Here is a 21,927-nt window from a genome sequence, read left to right on the forward strand (position 1 = left end):
TCAATGAGGAGAGGAGGCATAGCTAAAAAAATTAACTCAGTCCTTGGGCAAATAAACTGAATTTAACCCATGCTTGGACTCTCCAGCAGGGCATGGGAGAATTAATCAGTATATTAATTCATATTAATATGAAAATAGAAAACATAATTAATTCATATTAATATGAAAAGAGGAAAAAATTATTCCTCTTTATCATTCCAAAGCATGTAAACAGCTTCCTTCTTTAAAAAATGTTAAATCCTTAAAAGTAGTGTTTTCTACTTTATTCTCCACATTAAAAAATTCATATGGCAACCCTTTTCCACATATAAATTCAAAACAGAGGGAGGGAGGGAGGGAGGGAGAGAGGGAGGAAGGACCCAAACAATATGACTTAGAGGGCCACAAGTAGAGATCTCTGTTCCATACACTAGCTCTGTCATGATCCATATAAAACAAATTTATATCACATGTAACTCTCCTTCCTATTCTATTCTAATATATGCATCTCTCTACCACCTATTCTATACTCGCTTCTTTCTGATATCATTTTTTTCATTTGTCAGCTGGCAAACAAATATAAATAAATTATTAAAGCTTTGATTGCATAGGACCAATGACACAATTCCCATTTATTTCAAAATAGTCATGAAAGAAGAATATTCTAGGAGATGTTGTCCAATGTGAATAACATTTTATAATCTTCAAATAATCTTCTTATTTGACATAAACACTTAAAATTTAAGACTGCATTTCCTTAAATATACATTCATATATTTATTTGTAAGACATATACTTCTGAATGCACTAATACTCTGAACTATATTGTAAATTATTAAAAAGTATATATTGCTGTACTTTCAATATTTATTTTTATTGTTTCACTGTTAAATTTAGATGTTTTATATTCTACTGTTGTAAGCCAGCCCCATGGTGAGATGGTAGCAAGTACATTTAATAATAAATAAACAAATAAACAAACATATTCTAGTAAATTATTATTCTAAATTGTCTTTCCATACCAGCTATATCATCCACAATTTCAGTGTACGTTCTTCGTGCTATATCAAGAAATTCATTAATATTAGGTTTCACTGCATAGCACTTCTGAGTTCTCATATTCAAACATCCTTTTGTGTATCTTGTATCATCATTAATAACAGTTTTAATCTTTTCAAGAATGATCCCAAACCTAGAGAAATTATACATAATTGTAGAAATGATAGTTATATTTCACAATGTATTAACTGCCTAAAAGATTTTTTATCCCAACTCAGATAATGTATTTTTATAATTTCACTATGTACATATAGCTTGAATTGCTTAATGCAATATTTATTTTTCATTATTATCTCAAAAACTATTTTTCTTGAAACAATACTATTTCTGTCAGGATTCTTTAGTTAGTTACAGTTTCATTGTGATAGATAAGTTTAAAACAAGTTAATAATTACTTACTTAAATCTAAATACTACTAAATCCTAAATCCTAACAGACAGGAAACAGCAGGTGAAGCTAGGCAAAATCACATCAGATACCTGTACAATTAGCACAGGATTCCCCCCCCCAAAGCAGGCTGTGTGCTCTCTCCACTTCGCTTCTCACTCTATATCAATAACTGAATCTCAAATGATCCATCTATTAAACCACTGAAGTTTGAAAATGATACAACAGTGATTGATCTCATTCGAGACAACGATGAAACTGCATACAGATGGGAGGTTGAACAACTAGCCTTGTGGGGCAACCGGAACAATCTGGAACTGAACACCCTCAAAACCGTGGAAATGGTGGTAGACTTTGGGAGAAAATCTACCATACTACCACCTCTTACGATACTAGACAACACCATATCAATAGTAGAGACCTTCAAATTTCTAGGTTCTATCATATCTCAAGACCTAAAATGGACACCTAATATCAAAAACATCAAAAAAGCACAAGAAAGAATGTTCTTTCTGTGCCATCTGAGGAAGCTCAAACTGCCCAAGGAGCTGCTGATACACTTCAGCTGCTGATACAGAGGAATTATTTAGTCTATCATCTGCACCTCTATAACTGTCTGGTTTGGTTCTGCAACCCTTCTGCCAGACAACACAGACTTCAGAGGATAATCAGAACTGCAGAAAAAACAATTACTGCCAATCTGCCCTCCATTGAGGACCTGTACACCGCAGGCGTCAAAGAGAGGACCATGAAAATATTTACAGACCCCTCACATCCTGGACATAAATTGTTTCAACTCCTACCCTCAAAATGACACTATAGAACACTGCACACCAAGACAACTAGACACAAGAACAGTTTTTTCCAGAACGCCATCACTCTGCTAAACAAATAATTCTCTCACCACCAGCAAATCATTCACCAAGGCTACATTATTATTACTATTAGTCTTCTCATCGTTCCTATCACCCATCTCCTCCCACTTATGACTGTAGGACTGTAACTTTGTTGCTTGAATTCTTATGATTTATATTTATAATGATTGTTTCCCGATTGCTTGTTTGTACCCTATGACTATTATTAAGTGCTGTACCTTATGATTCTTGATGAATTTATCTTGTCTTTTTATGTACGCTGAGAGTATATGCACCAAAGACAAATTCCTTGTGTGTCCAATCACACTTGGCCAATAAAGAATTCTATTCTATTCTATTCTGTCTTTCTTATCAGGAGTAATACCAACAATTATAATGAGTAGTAAATAACCTTTATTGTTTAATATAAAATGTTAGATATAAAATTCTATTTACCTGCTATCTTCCAAAGAGCTATAATAAGCTTTTAACAATGGCGTCTTATAGCTTTTTAAGGCTTCCTGTTTAAATAAAATTAAAATGTCTATGAACAAGAGTATAGGAATGTTAATGTATTACTATCTTACTTCACTAAGATTTGGATGGAAGGTAATATAACTTTATTTTTTTAATCATTTAAAATATAAGTAAATCAAAAATTACAGTATAACAAATATATGCACAAAAGAATTGGCTTAAATAGTATCAACTAAATAATTTAAAAAGTAATCACTTTTTAAAATTGATTCATGCCAATTTCACCACAAAAATGAGTACTTAAACCAAAACATTGTAAAATATTATATGTATCAATGTAATAAATTATAAATTGAAGAAAAATAACTGTACATCTGAAAAAAAACTATAGTTTTTTTTCTTCTTGTTATTAGAAATACAACTCAGGTGTTAGAACATTAGTACATATGATTTTGATTTGTTCTAGCATTGTTTTATATGAGGTAGGTATCTGAATTAGTAAAATGACTCTGAATCATATTAAGAGCCGTGGTGGTGCAGTGGTTAGAATGCAGTACTTCAGGCTACTTCTGCTGATCACCGACTGCCAGCAGTTTGTCAGTTCAGGTCTCACTGGTTCAAGGTTGACTCAGCCTTCCATCCTTCCGAGGTCGTTAAAATGAGGAGCCAGCTTGTTGGGGGCAATAGGCTGACTGTGTAAACTGCTTAGAGAGGGCTGTAAAGTGGTATATAAGTCTAAGTGCTGTTGCTATTAAAATTGCATATATTCTTAGCTACATCATAAAATATATCACTAACTGTATTGGTATTTGGAATGTATCAAACAGGGGCTCAGGAGCTGCTAAAAATCATCATACAACTGCCAAAGGCAAAATCTTCACCAGATTTACAGAAAATAACTGATATTTATCTTGTGTCAATTTTCATTTAGAAGAGCGACTTTTTTGATAAAGGAAAGAAGAAGGCTTCGGAGCAATATGTCTTTAAAGGACTCTTCCCCTTTTTTCTTTGCAAATTATCACATTATTAGCTACGAAGTTAGATTATTCCTGTTGTTTGCATTACTGTTGTGTCAGTCATACCTTCACTTTGTTAATTAATTTACCTTAATGAAATTATATTGAAAAGCTTTCATGTATTAAACAAAGAAAAATAACACTGATTCCTGCTAAACAGGCAGAGGAAGTAAATGCCACAACAAGACATCCTGACTCAAAAGTATTAATAGTTGTTACTATCCAGTTTATTTCATGACATGGAGGCCCCCTAAGCAGGTACTCTAAAATATAGTTTTGATATATCATAGTTTAATCTATTAATTCCCTGATAGGTATGTGCCCACAATGATAGTACCATACTATTTAGAATTTTAAAAGGTTAAAATCAGTTCTGTGCATTTTCATAGAAGCAAACTATCAAACGATTGCAGTAGCTCTATCTATGTGTTATTAGGACATGGCTAATTGGCTAAGCTTATGTTTTTGCGTGAGCAACTAAAAACATGATCAAAAGATCCCACATCTGATGTTCTTCTGGCAAAGATATTCCACAAGAGTGATCAGGACTACAGCAGTTATAAAGAGACTATTCCTTTCTTGAAGGTGGTATTAATTATTTACCAGATAATAATTCCGACAAGTATGAACTTTTAAGTAAGCATGAACGACAAGAATCAAGCATAAAGGTTATAGAACAGATTGGTTCTAAAGGTTATAGAGAATCTCAATCAAATATTCTCTATATGCAGTCAGGTCACTTCCTCCCAGCTTCTATGGAAAATATATGAACAATATTATCTGTAAAATGCCTTTGAAGCATTATGTGCCTTTTCCATATTATTATTTTAAGGAAACATATAGCCTTCTTGCTATCTAAAAGAGTTCAGTTTGACAGCTTGGAAAAGATATACTGTAATGGAGGCAGTTACAGTATGATTTACCATTTTCAAGGCTGTCCTTGACTTACAACAGTTCATTTAGTGACCGTTCAAGATTACAACAGAACTGAAAAAAATGATTTGTGACCATTTTCCACACTTATGATACTTGCATCCACATGGTCATGCAATCAAACTTCGGACACTTGGCAACTAGTTCATATTTATGATGGTTGCAATGTCCTGGGGTCATGTGAACTTTTGTGACCTTCTGATAAGAAAAGACAATGGGGAAGCAAGATTCACTTAGCAACCATGTTACTAACTTCACAACTGCAGTGATTTACTTAACAACTGTGGCAAGAAAGGTAGTAAAATGGGGCAAAAGACCCATTAGATCGAACAGGGTCGGCCTCCTCCGGGTTCCGTCTACCAGCCAATGCCATCTGGCTACGACCCGGGGGAGGGCCTTCTCTGTTGCAGCTCCAGCCCTTTGGAACGAACTCCCCGCAGAGATTCGGACCCTCACCTCTCTCCAGGCCTTCCGAAAAGCCGTTAAAACCTGGCTGTGTCGGCAGGCCTGAGGTTGATGAGCTCCCTTCCCCTCTCGACAGGTGTGGTTGCTGGCTATCTTAAATATTTGTCTTGTATTTGTGTGTTCCCTTTCCCGCTTGAGTTGTTCGCTGCCATGAGTCCCTGTAGGGAATAGGGCAGCATATAAATAAAACAAATCTCAATCTCATTTAGCCACATAAATCTTGTCTCACTTAGCCACATATATTTTGGACTCCATTGTGGTTGTAAATCGAGGACCACCTGTAGGCTCCTTGGTATGTTTTGGGCAAAGATTAAGCATGTTGACTCTGAATTTCCTTCCACCTATTTTTAATCTGCCTTCTTGTGCACACATATATAAACCCATGGGTATCAGATAGCTGCAAGCAATGAGTAGAGAGTCCAGCAAGTAAATATACAGGGATTGGACAATCTGAGAGATCAGTGTGTGACTGTGAACTGGGGTGTATTTAGGTATACAGACACTGTCATATTTGAGGATCAGGTGATATCCTAGTGTCTCCGTTATCTACTGTTTGGTGTAACACATTCTGGGTAGCTTGAAAATAATGTTTTAAATAGGAGAAAAGCAATTCCTCCCACTGATAAAGTAACAAGATAGAGTGTAAAGTTCTGATTTAGTAGTATATATTCCTTGATTTGAGAATTAATGAAATGATAACCATAATTGGCATTTACATATTTTAGGATATGATACCTTCAAAGGCTCCACAAGTTCCAAAGTATGCTTCAGATAAATTAAATTGGTTATCTTTGATTCAGATGCATTAACCTGTTTTAAAAACACATCAAGGTCATTGTTGGTACAATAGAAAACAGCCGAGATACTGTTCATTATCATAATTATTTGTGCTTAACTATCATTACTATTTTCCTTGTAAGTACAATAACCTGAGCTAGAATGTTAGAAACATTCTAGCTCTGGTTATTGTACTTACAAGGAAAATATAAAATATATATTTCCGGCTGTTCTCCAATAAATTGTTCATTCTTAGACTGTTTAGTTTGGCAGTGTTATACTGCATCCCTCTGGTATTAACATTGGGTAATCTCATACTGTCAAGGTTTGAAGAAAAAATAGAAAGGAAATAAAGGGAAGGAAAAAAGAGATGTGGTTTCTAAGTTGAGCAACAACTATTTCTTCTGACTTGTTTAAATAAAGACTTTCATGTCATTTTCTACTAATTATTTATAGAAAATTTTACAGTCATCCAGTCCAATAATAATTAACCACTTGATTATTGATTAAAAAAAAACTTTAAGAGTTTAATTTTGTGTTATTAAAACAAAATCATATATTTAGTGAAAATGAAACAACTAATTATAAATTCTATTGTGCATTATTAGAAAATAGCAATATCATAACTGGTTCTGCCAAGTTAAAAGAATTTACAAATAAATTACAGAGAATCCAACATTTTTAACACTCTAGTACAATGCCAAGGATAAAAATATCTCTCCATACAGGTGAAACTCAAAAAATTAGAATATTGTGAAAAAGTTCATTTATTTCAGTAATGCAACTTAAAAGGTGAAACTAATATATGAGATAGACTCATTACATGCAAAGCAAGATAATTCAAGTCATGATTTGTCATACTTATGATGATTATGGCTTACAGCTCATGAAAAGCCCAAATCCACAATCTCAGAAAATTAGAATATTGTGAAAAGGTGCAATATTCTAAGCTCAAAGTGTCCCACTCTAATCAGCTAATTAAGCCATAACACCTGCAAAGGGTTCCTGAGCCTTTAAATGGTCTCTCAGTCTGGTTCAGTAGGAATCACAATCATGGGAAAGACTGCTGACCTGACAGTTGTGCAGAAAACCATCATTGACATCCTCCATAAAGGAGGGAAAGCCTCAAAAGGTAATTGCAAAAGAAGTTGGATGTTCCCAAAGTGCTGTATCAAAGCACATTAATAGAAAGTTATGTGGAAGGGAAAAGTGTGGAAGAAAAAGGTGCACAAACAGCAGGGATAACCGCAGCCTGGAGAGGATTGCCAGGAAAAGGCCATTCAAAAGTGTTGGGGACTTTCACAAGAAGTGGACTGAGGCTGGAGTCAGTGCATCAAGAGCCACCACACACAGATGGATCCTGGACATATGACATATGTCATATTCCTCTTGTCAAGCCGCTCCTGAACAACAAACAACATCAGAAGCGTCTTACCTGGGCTAAAGAAAAAGAAAAACAGACCTGGTCAGTGATCCAAAGTCCTCTTTTCTGATGAGAGAGCAATGTTTGCATCTCATTTGGAAACCAAGGATCCAGAGTATGGAGGAAGAATGGAGAGGCACACTGTCAGGGCTGCTTCCCTCAGTAACCAAGAAAGAAACCATTCAACTCCATAAAAGAGTACTTTTATTGGTCATGAGTAGGCTAGGCAAAGCAAGATCTGAGGCAAAAGCGCATAATCATAGATATCAATATGTGACCCAACCCCTTCCCCTTGGTAACCCTAACCCATAATCCAATCCGTACACCCCACAAGTGTCATGTGGGAGACATCTTCAAAAAGCATCATCAGGCTGGTATGCCGGACAGCTGGCCTTGGCGGCAACTCCTCTCTTTGCAGCATGCGCAGTAGATGGTGAGAACAACTCCCTTTTTACAGTCACTTCTCCACCCAAATACAATGCCCTCCCTCTCTGTTTCAATGGCAGCTGAAAGCAAGCAGCAAAACAGAGGCTGACACACACACTGCAAGATGCTTGAAGTCCAGTGTGAAGTTTCCACAGTCTGTGCTGATTTAGGGAGCTATGTCATCTGCTGGTGTTGGTCCACTGTGCTTCATTAAGCCCAGGGTCAACGCAGTCATCTATCAGGAGATTTTGGAGCATTTCATGCTTCCTTCCACAGATGAGCTTTATGGGGATGCTGACTTCATTTTCCAGCAGGACTTGGCACTTGCCCACACTGCCAAAAGGACCAAAATCCCAACTTCCCCTGGTTCAATGACCGTGGGATTACTGTGCTTGATTGGCCAGCAAACTCACCTGACCTGAACCCCATCTATGCATTGCCAAGAGAAAGATGAGAGACATGAGACAGAACAATGCAGAAAAGCTGAAGGCCGCTATGGAAGCATCTTGGTCTTCCATAACACCTCAGCAGTGCTACAGGCTGATAGCTTCCATGCCACGCCGCCTTGAGCAGTAATTGCTGCAAAAGGGGCCCAAACCAAGTACTGAGTACATATGCATGCTTATACTTTTCAGAGATCCGATATTGTTCTAGGTACACTCCTTGTTTTATTGATTGCATGTAATATTCTAATTTTCTGAGATTGTGGATTGGGGGTTTTCATGAGCTGTAAGCCATAATCATCACAATTATGACAAATCATGGCTTCAACTATCTTGCTTTGCATGTAACGAGTCTATCTCATATATTAGTTTCACCTTTTAAGTTGCATTACTGAAATAAATGAACTTCTGCACGATATTCTAATTTTTTGACTTTCACCTGTATTCATATCTGAATATCTTTTCAGAAAGTGGTTTTGATTCATATTCTCTATGAGTACAGAGTTCTCTAAAACAGAGAAGCAATAGAGATAGATAATTGATCAATATTTATAATGTATTTCATTAAAATATTTATAAACATACCGTATCTTGCTTTGGAATTTGTACTAAAACTGAAAGTAATTGTTCAGTGTCCAAAAATCTTCCTATAACTGGGGGGAAAAAAAACCCAAACAGAACTTTTCATTTAATCCACAAACCAATTAAACTTAAATTCTAGGGTTTATTTCTATACATACAAAATTATTCAAATTCAAAAACGTTTAGAATTCAAGATATGTGTATTACAAGTTTCATGTTTTTTATTAAAAGGACAGAAATTAGATTTGTGATAACATAATCAATATTGAGATGGAGATCTGCTTTCTGTATAGTATATGTGGAAATTATGGTATATTTGCTAGAATGTAAAATTATCTGCCTCCATTCCCTTATTCCTTTCTCCAGTTACACCATGAAATAACTATATTTTATAAACATGATGTGGGGATTAGGGAATAATGGCAAGCAAAAAAATGAACATACAGTAGATACCATTGTGAGGTGATTGTTTTGGTGCTATTGCGCTGTTCTGCACGTTGGACAATGCTAATTACAAACATCTTCCCCCTTTCCTTAAGTATTTTCCAGCATTTTTACACTCTTTGTCCAGATGATGATCACATACAAATAACGGGTGTCTTTGCTTTTCATTTAATTGAATCTAGTTACTCAAGATCATTCAATGATTCATTCCTTCGGACAGGAAACAGACCGATTTGGATTAGTAGACTGTCCATGGCACTTTTTCTGTTTTTGCTGCCCCATTAGCTACTCTCCTAAAACAATCCATGTGCAGTCAACCTCCATGAAATAATCTCTACTTATCAAAGAATCATTACCCTTGTCCAAAAGTATATTCAGTCTGCCCAGCAATCTTCTTCACATTAGTTTAACTACTGATCCAATCTTGACTCAAAATGTAATTCTAGCTTATAAAAATGCCTATATATATAATGATTCTTCCTAACATGAAACATTTTAGTCCTTAAAGAAATGCAATAAGAAGCTTTTAAAAGGGAAAAAAAAACCTCCACAAATTTTAAAAATCTAAATCATCCAGTGGGCTATCATCAATAAAAATTATTCTCTGTTTTGGAGTCTTGTTTCTCAACTTCCAGCCAGAGTTAACTCTGAAAATAATACCAAATCTCTAGAGACTTGGACTACATACTTTTTTGGTAATTTACTGTGTCCCAAGGCAACAAAGCCCATGACCAGCTTCTTGATGAATCTCCCTCTGAATGACCTCCAGTTTCACCTTTTGAGGTTCAAAAATGAATTTCTCAATTGACAAACTGTAAAAGCCTGGTAAACATTTAATTTTGTCAAAAAAAAAATTAAAATTAAATTCTGTATGTGGGCCACTGTGCTGTTCTCCCCCTTTTTTTACAGATATAAATAATTCCTTTTGATCGTGCACATAATGGTCCAATTTGGCTGACATAAATTTCGCCTAATGGAAGTCTTTGAGCAAATCTCACATCACCAGCTAGATCTACCCTAAGGAGACAAATTAACAATGATTTGGTGTATTGCAGCCCTTACTTGTCAGCATGCTCTGCTCTTGGCTTTGATTAAACTCTGGCTGAACTGAAGCAGAGAATTTGGGATTTAGATATTCAGATTGATAGAGCTAATATTTTCCATATTTTTCTACAGTGCTATCGCTCCCTTGTTCCTCAGTTTAAATTTTTAAAAATATATTTCATGCTCCTCATTGGAGATATTTTACTTTGACATGAACTGGAATACTACCAATTAGGATGACAATTAGTTAGATAAATTAAATTCCTGCACTTGTTTGTGCTCAGATAGAGAAGTTGAATCTATATCACATATGCTCTTAAAATATTTTTAGATACCCAATGGCAATTGAAAATGGCCAGTAATTTTCATTCTCCTGTAATTATGCAGTAACTGCTTTTCTTTTTATGTAATCAATTGTCCAAGAAGGTTTTAAAATCCTTCCTGAAATTCTCTGATACCTTATTTTCATTATTGTCTCTGGATTTTTTCATAATTTAATCTTTTTATTTACTGAGCCTCTTGTATTTCTTTGTTCTTGAACTATAATTAAACATAGGTAAAACATTTTTTAAAATTCCTGTCCTATATTTAACTTGCTAACTTATTACATTTGGGTAACTTATTTACAATACTAACTTATTAATGATATGAACTAATACATTCAGAAGTTTTGAAAACTAAATACAATACAGGTAGTCTTTGACTTATGACCACAATTGAGCTCAAATTTTCGGTTGCTAAGTGAAACATTTGTTAGATTAATTTTGTCCCATTTTGCAATCTTACTTGCAACACATGTGAAGTGAATCACTGCAGTTGATAAGTTAGTAAATCAGTTGTTGAGTGAATCTGACTTCCTCATTTGACTTTGCTTGTCAGAAGGTCGCAAAAGGGGATCACATGGCCTTTTGGACACAGCAACGGTAATAAATATGATTCAGTTGCCAAGCATTTGAATTTTGATCACACGATCATGGGGATGCTGCAAAGTCAGTAACATGGTTGTTAAGTAAATCTTGCTTCCCCATTGACTTTGCATGTTAGAAGGCCGTAAAGGCTGATCACATGACCTTGGGACCTTGTAACCGTCATAAATATGAGTCAGTTGCCAAGTGATTGATTTATGATCATGTGACTAGGGGGATGTTGCAATGGTCGTGTGAAAAACTGTCATAAGTCACTTTTTTCAGTGGTGTTCTGATTTTGAACAGTCATTAAATAAATTGTTGTAAGTCAAGGACTACCTGTACGCTGCACCAGTGTACCTATAAACTATTTTATTCCTTTTACAAAGCAGAATTTGTTTACTTGACTGAAGACCAAAAAAGCATTCCTCATCCTGAAGGAGCTCTTGAACAGAATCCAATCTTGTGTTGATACTATCAGCATCAATCAGAGGTTCCAGAATATTAGACCGAAGTCTTCGACTTCCTCCTGGTGTCTTAGTATAATTCAGAATGCCAAAAAGAGTATGGCCTTTCCTTTGAAAACAATGCAAATTTGAAAAACAGTCTCATTAAATAAAGTTAATGGAAATGTAAGTGTACATTTATATACTAATAATTCAGTTTTCAAAACAGACAACACTATATGTGCACAAATCACAGCCTTTCCAATGGCGGAGAATACAGGGTGGATCCACCCCTATCAAAGTTGCATAAACTCAATGATACTGTATGTTCTGTTTTATTGGTTATAAAAAATATCATATCACCTAAATTGCTTTAACATTAGCTCTTTCTCTCGAATGCCCATCCATTATGTATTCATTAGTTATGGTGAATTTGGAAAGTATTATCAACTATCCAATCAACTATTTTTTAAAATATTTTATTTTTCCTTAATGGTGTAAAATTTAATAATGTTTTGTTATTTCTTCCTGATGACTAGAGATAGATTTAATGTTAGTTTACTTTCATTTATGTCTCTTTGCTTTTTGATCTGATGTTATATCTCTGGCTAAGAAGTCCCCCTTAAATGAAGACTATGCTACACATTCAATATCTAGATGCAAATGTTGAAATACGAACAATGGCAGAATTGTTGTATCAGATCCTACGGCCCTTGATCATACTGAATCATCATTTGATTCAGGCTTCCAACCAGCAAATAACACTGTAACCTTACATTTGTACTTGAACTACTTTGCCTATGCTAAATAGAGGTAACTATTGACTTATGACCACAACTGAGCCCAAAATTTCTGTTGCTAACTGAGACATTTGTTTGATGAATTTTGTCCCATTTTTAAACATTTCTTGCTACATATGTGGAGTGAATCACTACAGTTGTTAAGTAAGTAATTCAGTTGGTAAATAAATCTGGCTTCCCCTTTGGCTTTGCTTGTCAGAAGGTCGCAAAAGGGGATCACATGACTCTGGGACATTGCAATCGCCATAAATACGAGTCAGTTGCCAAGCGACTGAATTTTGATCGTGTGACCATGAATATGCTGCAACGGTCGTAAGTGTGAAAAACAGTCATAGATCTCATTTTTCAGTGCCATTGTAACTTTGAACAGTCACTAAATGAACTGTGCTAAAACAAGGACTACCTGTATTCTTTTTAAATCTAGGCTGCATTTTACATCTACTCAACTCCAACCAGAACAGTTAACAAGATTAGTACTGGAGGGAAAAAAATATTCTATCAGTTTCATGGAGAAATAGTACCCAACGTAAACCAATTTAGAAAATTCCAGAATTAATAATATGGGAAAGAAACAGAGATGGTATTCAGCAGGTTCTGACCGGTTCTCCAGTTCTGGAGAACCAGTAGCTGAAATTTTGAGTAGTTCGGAGAGCTGGTAAAAACTACCTTTGACTGGCCCAGTGGTGGGTTGCGAACCAGTTTACTACCGGTTTGCACACAACGCTTCTGAGAGCCGAGGTGGCGCAGTGGTTAAATGCAGCACTGCAGGCTACTTCAGCTGACTGCAGTTCTGCAGTTCGGCTGTTCAAATCTCACCGGCTCAGGGTTGACTCAGTCTTCCATCCTTCCGAGGTGGGTAAAATGAGGACCCAGATTGTTATTGGGGGCAATATGCTGACTCTGTAAACCCCTTAGAGAGGGCTGAAAGCCCTATGAAGCGGTATATAAGTCTAACTGCTATTGCTATTGCTAAGCGTCTGGGTGGGTGGGCGAAGTCTCCCGCCGCTGCCACTACCGGTTAGGCTGAACCGGGCCAAACCAGCAGCAACCCACCTCTGGACTGGCCCCGCCCCCATCTATTCTCTGAATCCTGAGTCCCAGCTAATCAGGAGGAAATGGAGATTTTACAGTATCCTTCCCCTGCCATGTCCACCAAGCCACGGCCACCAAGCCATGCCACGGCCACCAAGCCATGCCCACAGAACTGGTTATAAAATTTTTTGAATCCCCCCACTGGAAAGAAACATTAATAGATAGGACTTCATTATGATTAAACAGAAGATCTGCATTGCTGAAACTAACAAAGAGTAAAATTTTACAAGTTTATTCTAAAGTAGATCTAATTGTGTTAAATGTCTATTTTCTAGGCTGTGCATTTATAATTGGAAAATATGTATTTTGTATTTTTATTTCACTTCTAGCTAAGAAAAGCTAGTTAAAGTTGAAATATCTACCAACATTTTCCCTTCTAGTTCTTAGATAGGTCAGCTTAGGAGAGAAAGTAGTTTGTGCTTTAAAGAAAGAAAGTATTGAGCCTGCAGCAAATTGTGTTTTATATCACAGCACATCCAGTACAACAGCAGCCTATTTGTGGGGCAGGGAAAGCTTATGCAAGTAGCTTATAAGGAGCTGGTCCAAAACTTTGCATACAGGAAGATTGAAATTTCAGATGATAATTATGCAATACATTAAAGCAGGTTTGAGACTGGTGGCAGCCAAATTGAGTGAATAAATTAATGCATAAAAATATGCATTAATGATCCAAGTGTATATTTTGTCTGTTAATGTCTGACTAAACAGATCAAAAAGCTTCTTTAGAAAAAAAATGTTATTTCTTGGTGAAAGGGAAATAATTTACTCAATCTGTCAAATTAATGCTGTGATTAGAACACATAAGACAAAATGTTAAATATTTATTCATAGTGATCTTACTAAACTACACAAAACATGTATGCTCTGTCAAGCAAAATAAGGAATGTGTTCACAAGAATTTATGTCAGCAATATATTGACCTTAATGCAACAAATTAATGCACAAATTTAACATTTGTGCCTATAGTGAGAACAAGATAAGCACTTTGAGCAAATTGCATGAAGAAAATGGAGACCCCCGAGTAGAAAGTATTTTTTATTTAATACAATCACACACTGTGTCAACATCAAGGCTTCTCTGAAGGGCCACAGCAGTTAAATTCTCCCAAACTTGAAGGGATCTGGTCAAAGCCCAACAAAGCCCAAGTCAATAAAGGCAACATAAAAAAAAATCTCAGAGAGTAATATATTTTTCTATAATATGAAGAGTAAGCAATTTCCCTTTCCTGAAACTGAATCATTCTCTTCTCCTATATTATCCAATCTGTTAGAACTTAGTTGGGTTCTTTCATAACCCATTTTTTGTATGCTTGGATTATGACTTATATCAAACTGTGGGAATCACAAAGGAAAAATCCAAATTTGTGAACAGGATGTCAGGACTAAAGCTGACCAATCCAATTTTGCCTTTAGAAATTCTGTCTGTATCAGATTATTTCTAACTATTTTGCCATCTTAGGGTTGTAAAATAATTTTTGAAGGCTCCAGCAAAAACATGAGGGATCAATTTGCTATGCCATTAGGAAAAAGACCCCAAAATGGCATGGTCTTTGGCACATTGCTGAACAAAATGTGAAAACGTTTGGCCCACCTCTCAGGAGTAATCAGGTGGTGAGACTTAATGGAGGCTTTGTGGAAAAAGGGATATGAGGTTGCAAGAAATCATAAATCAGTAGAGTTCTTTTCATCAAAAATCTAGAAGAATATCTGCCAATTTCTCATTTCTATTTTCTTCCCTTCTAAACAGAGCTTTATACTCCCCCCGCTCCAAATCTCATGAATGATTTGAACTGGTAATTCTATATTTTCTAAAAACTGGTCCTAGCTTGAATGCACTCATAGTCAAACCAAGCATTTGATAAAAGTTTTGTTCCCTGGATTTGCCCAATAGCACCTCCTGGGTATAGCTAATTAACATTTAAAATGTTAGATGGGGCAGCAACAGAGATGGTATTCTCCCAGTTCACTACAGATTTGGCAAATTGGTAACAGCAGCAGTGGGAGGTTTTGCCCATCCGCCTAGACGTTATCATGGACGCTCTGCGCATGCACAACTATTGTTAGTCTGAATGTTCAATTGATCCTTGTGAGAGGGACAGTCTGGCTAGTGGGATGCGCCATGGGGCTGTAACAATAGTGTCATTAGGTCCCCAAACCAGGGATGACGAGGCCAATGAGGTGCCAATAGGAGATGTTCTGCCTCTTCCTCTAGCATTTTTCTGATTACCCTCTGCACTAGAGATAGAGGAGGAAAAGCGTATAGGAGGCCGGGGGCCCATGGGCAGCGAATGGCATCCATTCCCTCTGACCCCGGGGATATATACCTCATGAAATACCTTGGAAGCAGAGCGTTGTGTTGTGAGGTGAAGAGGTCGAGGACTGGCATCCCCTACCTCTCGCTGACGTCACAGAAGAGGCAACATGAGATGCTCCATTCCCCACGGTCGATCTGAGTGAAACTGAGCCAGTCTGCCTATGTATTGTCGATCCCAGAGATGTAGTCTGCTCGGAGGGAAAGGAGGCGAGCTTCTGCCCACAGACCCAAAAGCCACACCTCCCTCCTGAGAGGCTCGGACCTCTTCCCCCCATTGGCGAATTATGTGTGCTTTTGCCATTGTGCTGTCCATGAAGACGAAGATGTGGGAATTGTGCAGTGTCCTGAAATTGTAGCAAGGCTAGGTAAATTGCCCAAAGCTCCAGCCAATTGATACTGTGTGCATGATTGGACCGTGACAATTGGCCTTGCGTCATTCCTGCTTGGAGGTGGGTCCCCCATCCCACCAGGCTGGCATCCATTCTGAGGCATATCAGGCTACCAGAACAGTGCCCCCTGATTCAGAGCAAGTGACAGCCACCACCCCAAGGACTTTGTGGGGGAGTCCAAACCTGTTGTAGCGAGCAGCTGAGTTGGCTTTCAGATATGGCAGAAGAAACCATTGCAGGCACCAGCTGTGGAGACATGCCCAGAGAACAATGGAGAAACAGGAAACCATCTTCCCCAACAGATGTGACAGCTGGAGAAGTTGAACTCGTTGATGGTCACAGATCTTGCCGAATAGATCCTGAAGACTGGTCCATTGATCTGGGGAGAGGAAGATCCTGCCCTGCATTGTATTGATTAGGACCCCCAGATGAAGAATACGTGTAGCCGGGGTCAGAGAGCTCTTGGCGAGATTGATGGAAAACCTCAGCTCCTGAAGGACCCAAATGGTAGTGTGGATGTTCCTGTGAGCCTGTCTAACAGAGTTGGACTGTAGCAGGATAAACTTGAATCTGGACAGACCTGGAGCCGAGATGGGCTGCTGCTAGCTACTGCTAGGACCTTTGTAAATACCTGAGGGGCTGATGATAAGCCAAAGGTATTGGAAATGTTTCTCTGCATACTCGAATCAGAGGAATTGCCTGTGTTTGTGAAGTATGGGAATGTGGAGGTATGCCTCTGTGAAATCCACCGATAATAGGAGGTCATCCTTTCAGATGCCCTCCAGGATGGATTTCAGGGAGTGCATCTTGAACCTCCGATAAATGATGAAGCGATTTAACAATTTGAGATCGAGAATCAGTCTCCAACCTCCCGAGGCTTTTGGTACCACGAACAGATGGGAGTAAAGCCCCTGCCTTTCTTGGTCTTTTGGAACAGTCTGAATGGCCCTGATTTGCAATAATGATGAATCACCTGTTCCACTAATTTTTTTTTTTCTTGTCCCATGACAAAGGGCATGAAACAAAATACCTCAGGGGAGTGGAGAGGAATTCCAGGGAGACACCCCACCTGATGGTTCTTAGGACCCAGGCCATTACGTCCTCCATCGATCCGGAAACGCTGCCAGGTGCCCTCCTATCGGCAGACCCTCCAGACAGTCACTTCTGATGTCTGTAAGGGTGGTTGAAAAACCCACTTTATATGATTTCCTAGGAGGGAAACCTATTCGATCCATCCTGCTGCTGGTTTGATCCCTGTTGAGGTTGTGACTGACATTGTGGATGGGGGTTGGAAAAACTTCCGTCTGACTCTCGAAAGGGCAATGTCTATAGACAGAAGAGGAGGTCCAGCTATCAGGTTTGTGAAGGGTTGATTGAAGCATCTTGCATTTATCCTTAGATTCCACTAAAAGGTATTCTAAGGGAGCCCCAGAAAAGGGAGAAGAAACTAGCCGCCATTTGGCTCTGGCATCCGCTTGCCATTGCTTAAGCCATAGCAAGTATCAGGAGTGATGGAAGATGCAATGGCTTTAGAAACAAAACGGACTGCTGAAAATTCTATTGCGGCTTCCAGCTTATTTATGTCTTGGTGAGACCTAGAGTCACTATTAGGGATCCTATCTTGCAATAGTAGGCCGACCTACTAAAGAAGGAAGCAGAGGTGGAGGCCCGTATTGCCCAGGCCGAAGCCTGGTGTCCTTTGACAAGCGTCTGTTCAAAGCGCTTGTCTTCCGGTCTAAGTGAATCCTCTGGAGCGCTAGCTGCACTAGGAGATGAAAGCACTATCACTGGCAGATCTATGGTAGGGACCTCCAATCCCTTAACCAGTGCAGTGCCCACATTATAAAGTCGCATATCCTGGGCATTAGGCAGAGGGACCGAGCCAGGAGAAGACCATTGCCTCTGAAAAACGTCCATAAAAATTCTAGGAGAAAGAACCACTTCCTTCTCCACAGTGCGTTTCAGAAAGAGGGGATCCTCTGAATGCCCTGTTTCCATAACTGTCACCTTAGGAGCAGGGAGAGACTTGAACCCTGCTATCTTCTTAGCCTTGAACAATAGTGAATGAAAAAGAGCCAGCTTAAAGAGGCCCACAAAGGCGGACTAATCAGGAGCCAGAACTTCATCCTCTGACAGATCTGAGTTTCTGGAACCCTGCTCTTCCTTGTCCCCAAAGATGGAAGGCTGAGAAACTGAGATTGACTAGTCAGAAGAGGCAGGCCCTGTAGAGGATCATTTCTTACATGCTGATTTGGCACCCAAATCCTTAGATCTGGAATCAGACTTTGGTGCATCTCTATGCTGCAGACTAGCAGCTATGCCGTTTTTAATAGCTGCAGATATGATAGCAGCTATGTCTGAATTTATAGTTTGAGGTGGATGGAACCCCTGAAATCCCAGGGAAGGATCCTGGACAATCTCAGAGGAAGGGCCTCTGCCCTCCAAAGATTCATCCCCACTATGGAGGAAATCAAAAACCCCTGTCCCATCCCCTGGCTGAAGAGGGGAAGTTGGGGATGAAAGGGAATCCTCAGAATCCAGGGAGAGCTCAGCAGGATAAGGGCTGCCAGAGGCCACAGGGATAGCTTGTAAAGGGTATGGACTTCCTCTACCTCCAGATGCTTCCTGCCTGGTTGAGGATTTCTAGGCCTTTTGAAATTCCTTTTCTAGGGCCCTCTTGGTGCAGGAGGAGGTGCACAGGTAAACCCACCAGTGGCTGGCCAGGTTAGGTGGTCCTAATAGGCTAAAAACTATGACTTCATATTAGCTTGATCTTTAGCTTGAATGAACTTTCTCTCCAACTTCCTCCTAAGTATTAAAAACAGTGCTGGAACAGTGTAGCAAGACGCTGTAAAGGAGGGGCACAGGAAGCCAGGCGTGAGTAAGATAGAACAGAGGTGAAACAGCTGATAGCTTAAGACATTATAAGAACGTCTCTTTTTGTATTTTTCCTATGTACTTCTCTGTTTGTAACATTCCAAAATAAACTTCTCCTTTTCCAAATGTCATGTTTGTCTCGTGTATGGAAACGCCTTGAGAATGCACAATGTGGAACAGAGCATAAAAGTAGCATCCTGGGCAGAGCCCAGGCAGTTCAGATTTTGGTGTGTTAGCATGCTGAACTCGATGCATCAATAAACCTGCTTCTCTCACACCTTTGTGGTCTCGAGTCCTGGTCTTTCATAAGTAGATTGCAAACCTCAATCTGCTGCTACACTCTGACACCGGCTTTCGGACTTCGTTGCAGCTTTGGAGGTCTTGGCCAGGGGTCCCTGCAATTTGCCTCCATCAGTATCCTCTTCCTGGATGGTCTGAGCCTTGAGGGACCAGCCAAAGGACTGGTAGCGATGGAGAGCCCTGTGGGGAATGGGGAGATAAATCGCCTCCCATCGATGCCATAATTATCCAAGCAGCAAGCCAAGAAAAACAGTAGCCCCCAAGGCAACACTGTTAGAAGGGGCCCCGTCATTGACCATATGAAAAAAATGGTGGCCGCTGCTGTTTCCGGCCAAGTTAAAATGGCCGCTAGCAATGCCGATGCCCCGACGATGTGACGGGTTGCCTCAAACGGCTGCAGGGCCTTCGATGGAGCTGGGATGGTTGTCGTGGAGCCTGTGGAGGCACGGTATAAGACAGAGACTGCAGGGTTTCCATTCTTGAGCTTGTCCAGGGGAAGCTGGAAAAATAGCTGAAGACAGCAGGACTGGAGCGGACTCGTGGCTTCGCTCACCATGCAGCTACAGCGACTATAAGCAGCTTGCGATCCTGCGGCGCGGGGAGAAGCCCTGATTAATTTAAAGTGCTTCCTCTGCACTTAAGATGTTAAAGAAGGGCATAGAGGCCAAAAAACCTAATTTTACCTATCTATTTTCTCAAAGTTGGAGGAGATAGCTAACTGCATGTCCAGTCCTCAATAGACTGAGTCTAAAGCTGGGAGGAACTACACAGGAGTTGTTACTTCACAGTTGTAGACTCTCCCATTGGATGCTGGATGGAGTTAACTCACTCTGACTGCTATCTCCACCAACTTTGGAGAAAAAAAACCTTAGTAGCGGCACCCTGGTGAGCACTACATAATGATAACTTTGGGTGCATTTAGAGTAAGGGGCCAAATTTGATGGCCTTTTAGAATAACCTTTATTACCTAACCGTATAAAGATGGATCCCTACTGTCCCAGGAAAAGACTGAGAGTAAGCAGTTCCCATTAAAATTACACATCAAGATTTAATCATTTGTATTATCTTATTTAATGTACACTCTTTACATCTGCTTCTCAAGATCTCTTTATTGGATGCAATGCTTATAGCAGAATCTGTTTATAAGGCAAAACGTATAATTCAAGTCAGTTATCAGGGTCTTACATCACTATCATAAAAACAAGAAAAGTTAAAGCTGAAAAACAGCTAAGAATTTTCTCATTAAAAAAAACATGTCAAGGGATAGTTCTGTGATAAATGTAAGCAACTTTCTCTACCAATCTCTTGATAGGTCAAGAAATATGCTTTTGTAAGAAATGCTATTATCTACATCCCTTTCAGTCTGGTTTCAGGCATGGTTACTGCACCGAAACCGCTTTGGTCGCGCTGACAAATGATCTCTGGCGGGCCAGGGATAGAGGACATTCCTCTATCCTTGTGCTCCTTGACCTCTCAGTGGCCTTTGATACCATCGACCATGGTATCCTTCTGCGACGGCTGGAAGAGGTGGGAGGCACCTTTTTACGGTGGTTCTCCTCTTACCTCTCTGGCAGGTCGTAGTCGGTGTTGGTTGGAGGACAGAGGTTGACCCCTAGGCCCCTTAAATATGGGGTGCTGCAAGGCTCGGTCTTGTCCCCCCTCCTATTTAATATCTACATGAAGCCACTGGGTGAGATCATTCGCCAGCACGGGATTAAATACCATCAATATGCGGATAATACCCAGCTGTATCTTTCCGCCCCGTGCCAACTCAGTGTAGCGGTGGAAGTGATATGCCAGTGCCTAGAAGCTGTCAGGGCCTGGATGGGAGTGAACAAGCTTGCACTAACCCCGACAAGACCGAGTGACTATGGATGTTGCCCCTCAAGGATAGTCCAGATACTCCATCTTTAAGCCTGGGGGGTGAAACTTTACACCCCTCAGAGAGGGCCCGCAACTTGGGTGTCCTCCTGGACCTGCAGCTGACACTAGAACACCATTTGTCAGCTGTGACCAGGGAAGCTTTTGCCCAGGTTCACCTGCTGCACCAGTTGTGGCCCTACCTGGACCGGGAGGCACTTCAAATGGTCACTCACGCCCTCATCACCTCAAGACTTGATTACTGTAACGTGCTCTACATGGGGCTGCCCCTGAAAAGTGTTTGGAGACTACAACTGGTCCAGAATGCAGCCGCGTGAGCGATACTGGGTGTACCGATACACCCATATTACACCTATCCTCTGCGAGCTGCACTGGCTCCCTATCAGTCTCTGAACGCGCTTCAAGGTGCTGGTTATCACCTTTAAAGCCCTACATGACTTAGGACCCGGATATCTACGAGACTGTCTTCTGCCACATACCTCCCAGCGTCCGATAAGATTACACAGGATGGACCTTCTCCAGGTGCCGTCGACTAGACAATGTCGTCTGGCGGCTCCTCAGGGGAGGGCCTTCTCTGTAGCTGCCCTGGCCCTATGGAACGATCTACCCCCAGAG

At 39.5% G+C, this 21,927-nt stretch overlaps 1 protein-coding gene across 1 annotated transcript in view; it reads right to left on the reverse strand.

Annotated features, from left to right (window-relative positions):
• Positions 1-21,927, reverse strand: part of MSH4 (mutS homolog 4) — a 77,545-nt gene that overhangs the window by 22,576 nt on the left and 33,042 nt on the right. The window contains exons 7-11 of the mRNA XM_087720781.1: positions 11,618-11,790; positions 8,825-8,892; positions 5,906-5,980; positions 2,736-2,800; positions 1,002-1,171 (exon numbers count right to left, since the gene is read on the reverse strand). Coding sequence (XP_087576907.1) covers positions 1,002-1,171; positions 2,736-2,800; positions 5,906-5,980; positions 8,825-8,892; positions 11,618-11,790 — 551 coding nt within the window. The remainder of the gene's footprint in view (positions 1-1,001; positions 1,172-2,735; positions 2,801-5,905; positions 5,981-8,824; positions 8,893-11,617; positions 11,791-21,927) is intronic.

Source organism: Thamnophis sirtalis, unplaced genomic scaffold, assembly GCF_051295495.1.
Source record: "Thamnophis sirtalis isolate CommonGarterSnake01/CBP01778 unplaced genomic scaffold, rThaSir2_p1.2 scaffold_7, whole genome shotgun sequence".
Classification (NCBI taxonomy): domain Eukaryota; kingdom Metazoa; phylum Chordata; class Lepidosauria; order Squamata; family Natricidae; genus Thamnophis; species Thamnophis sirtalis.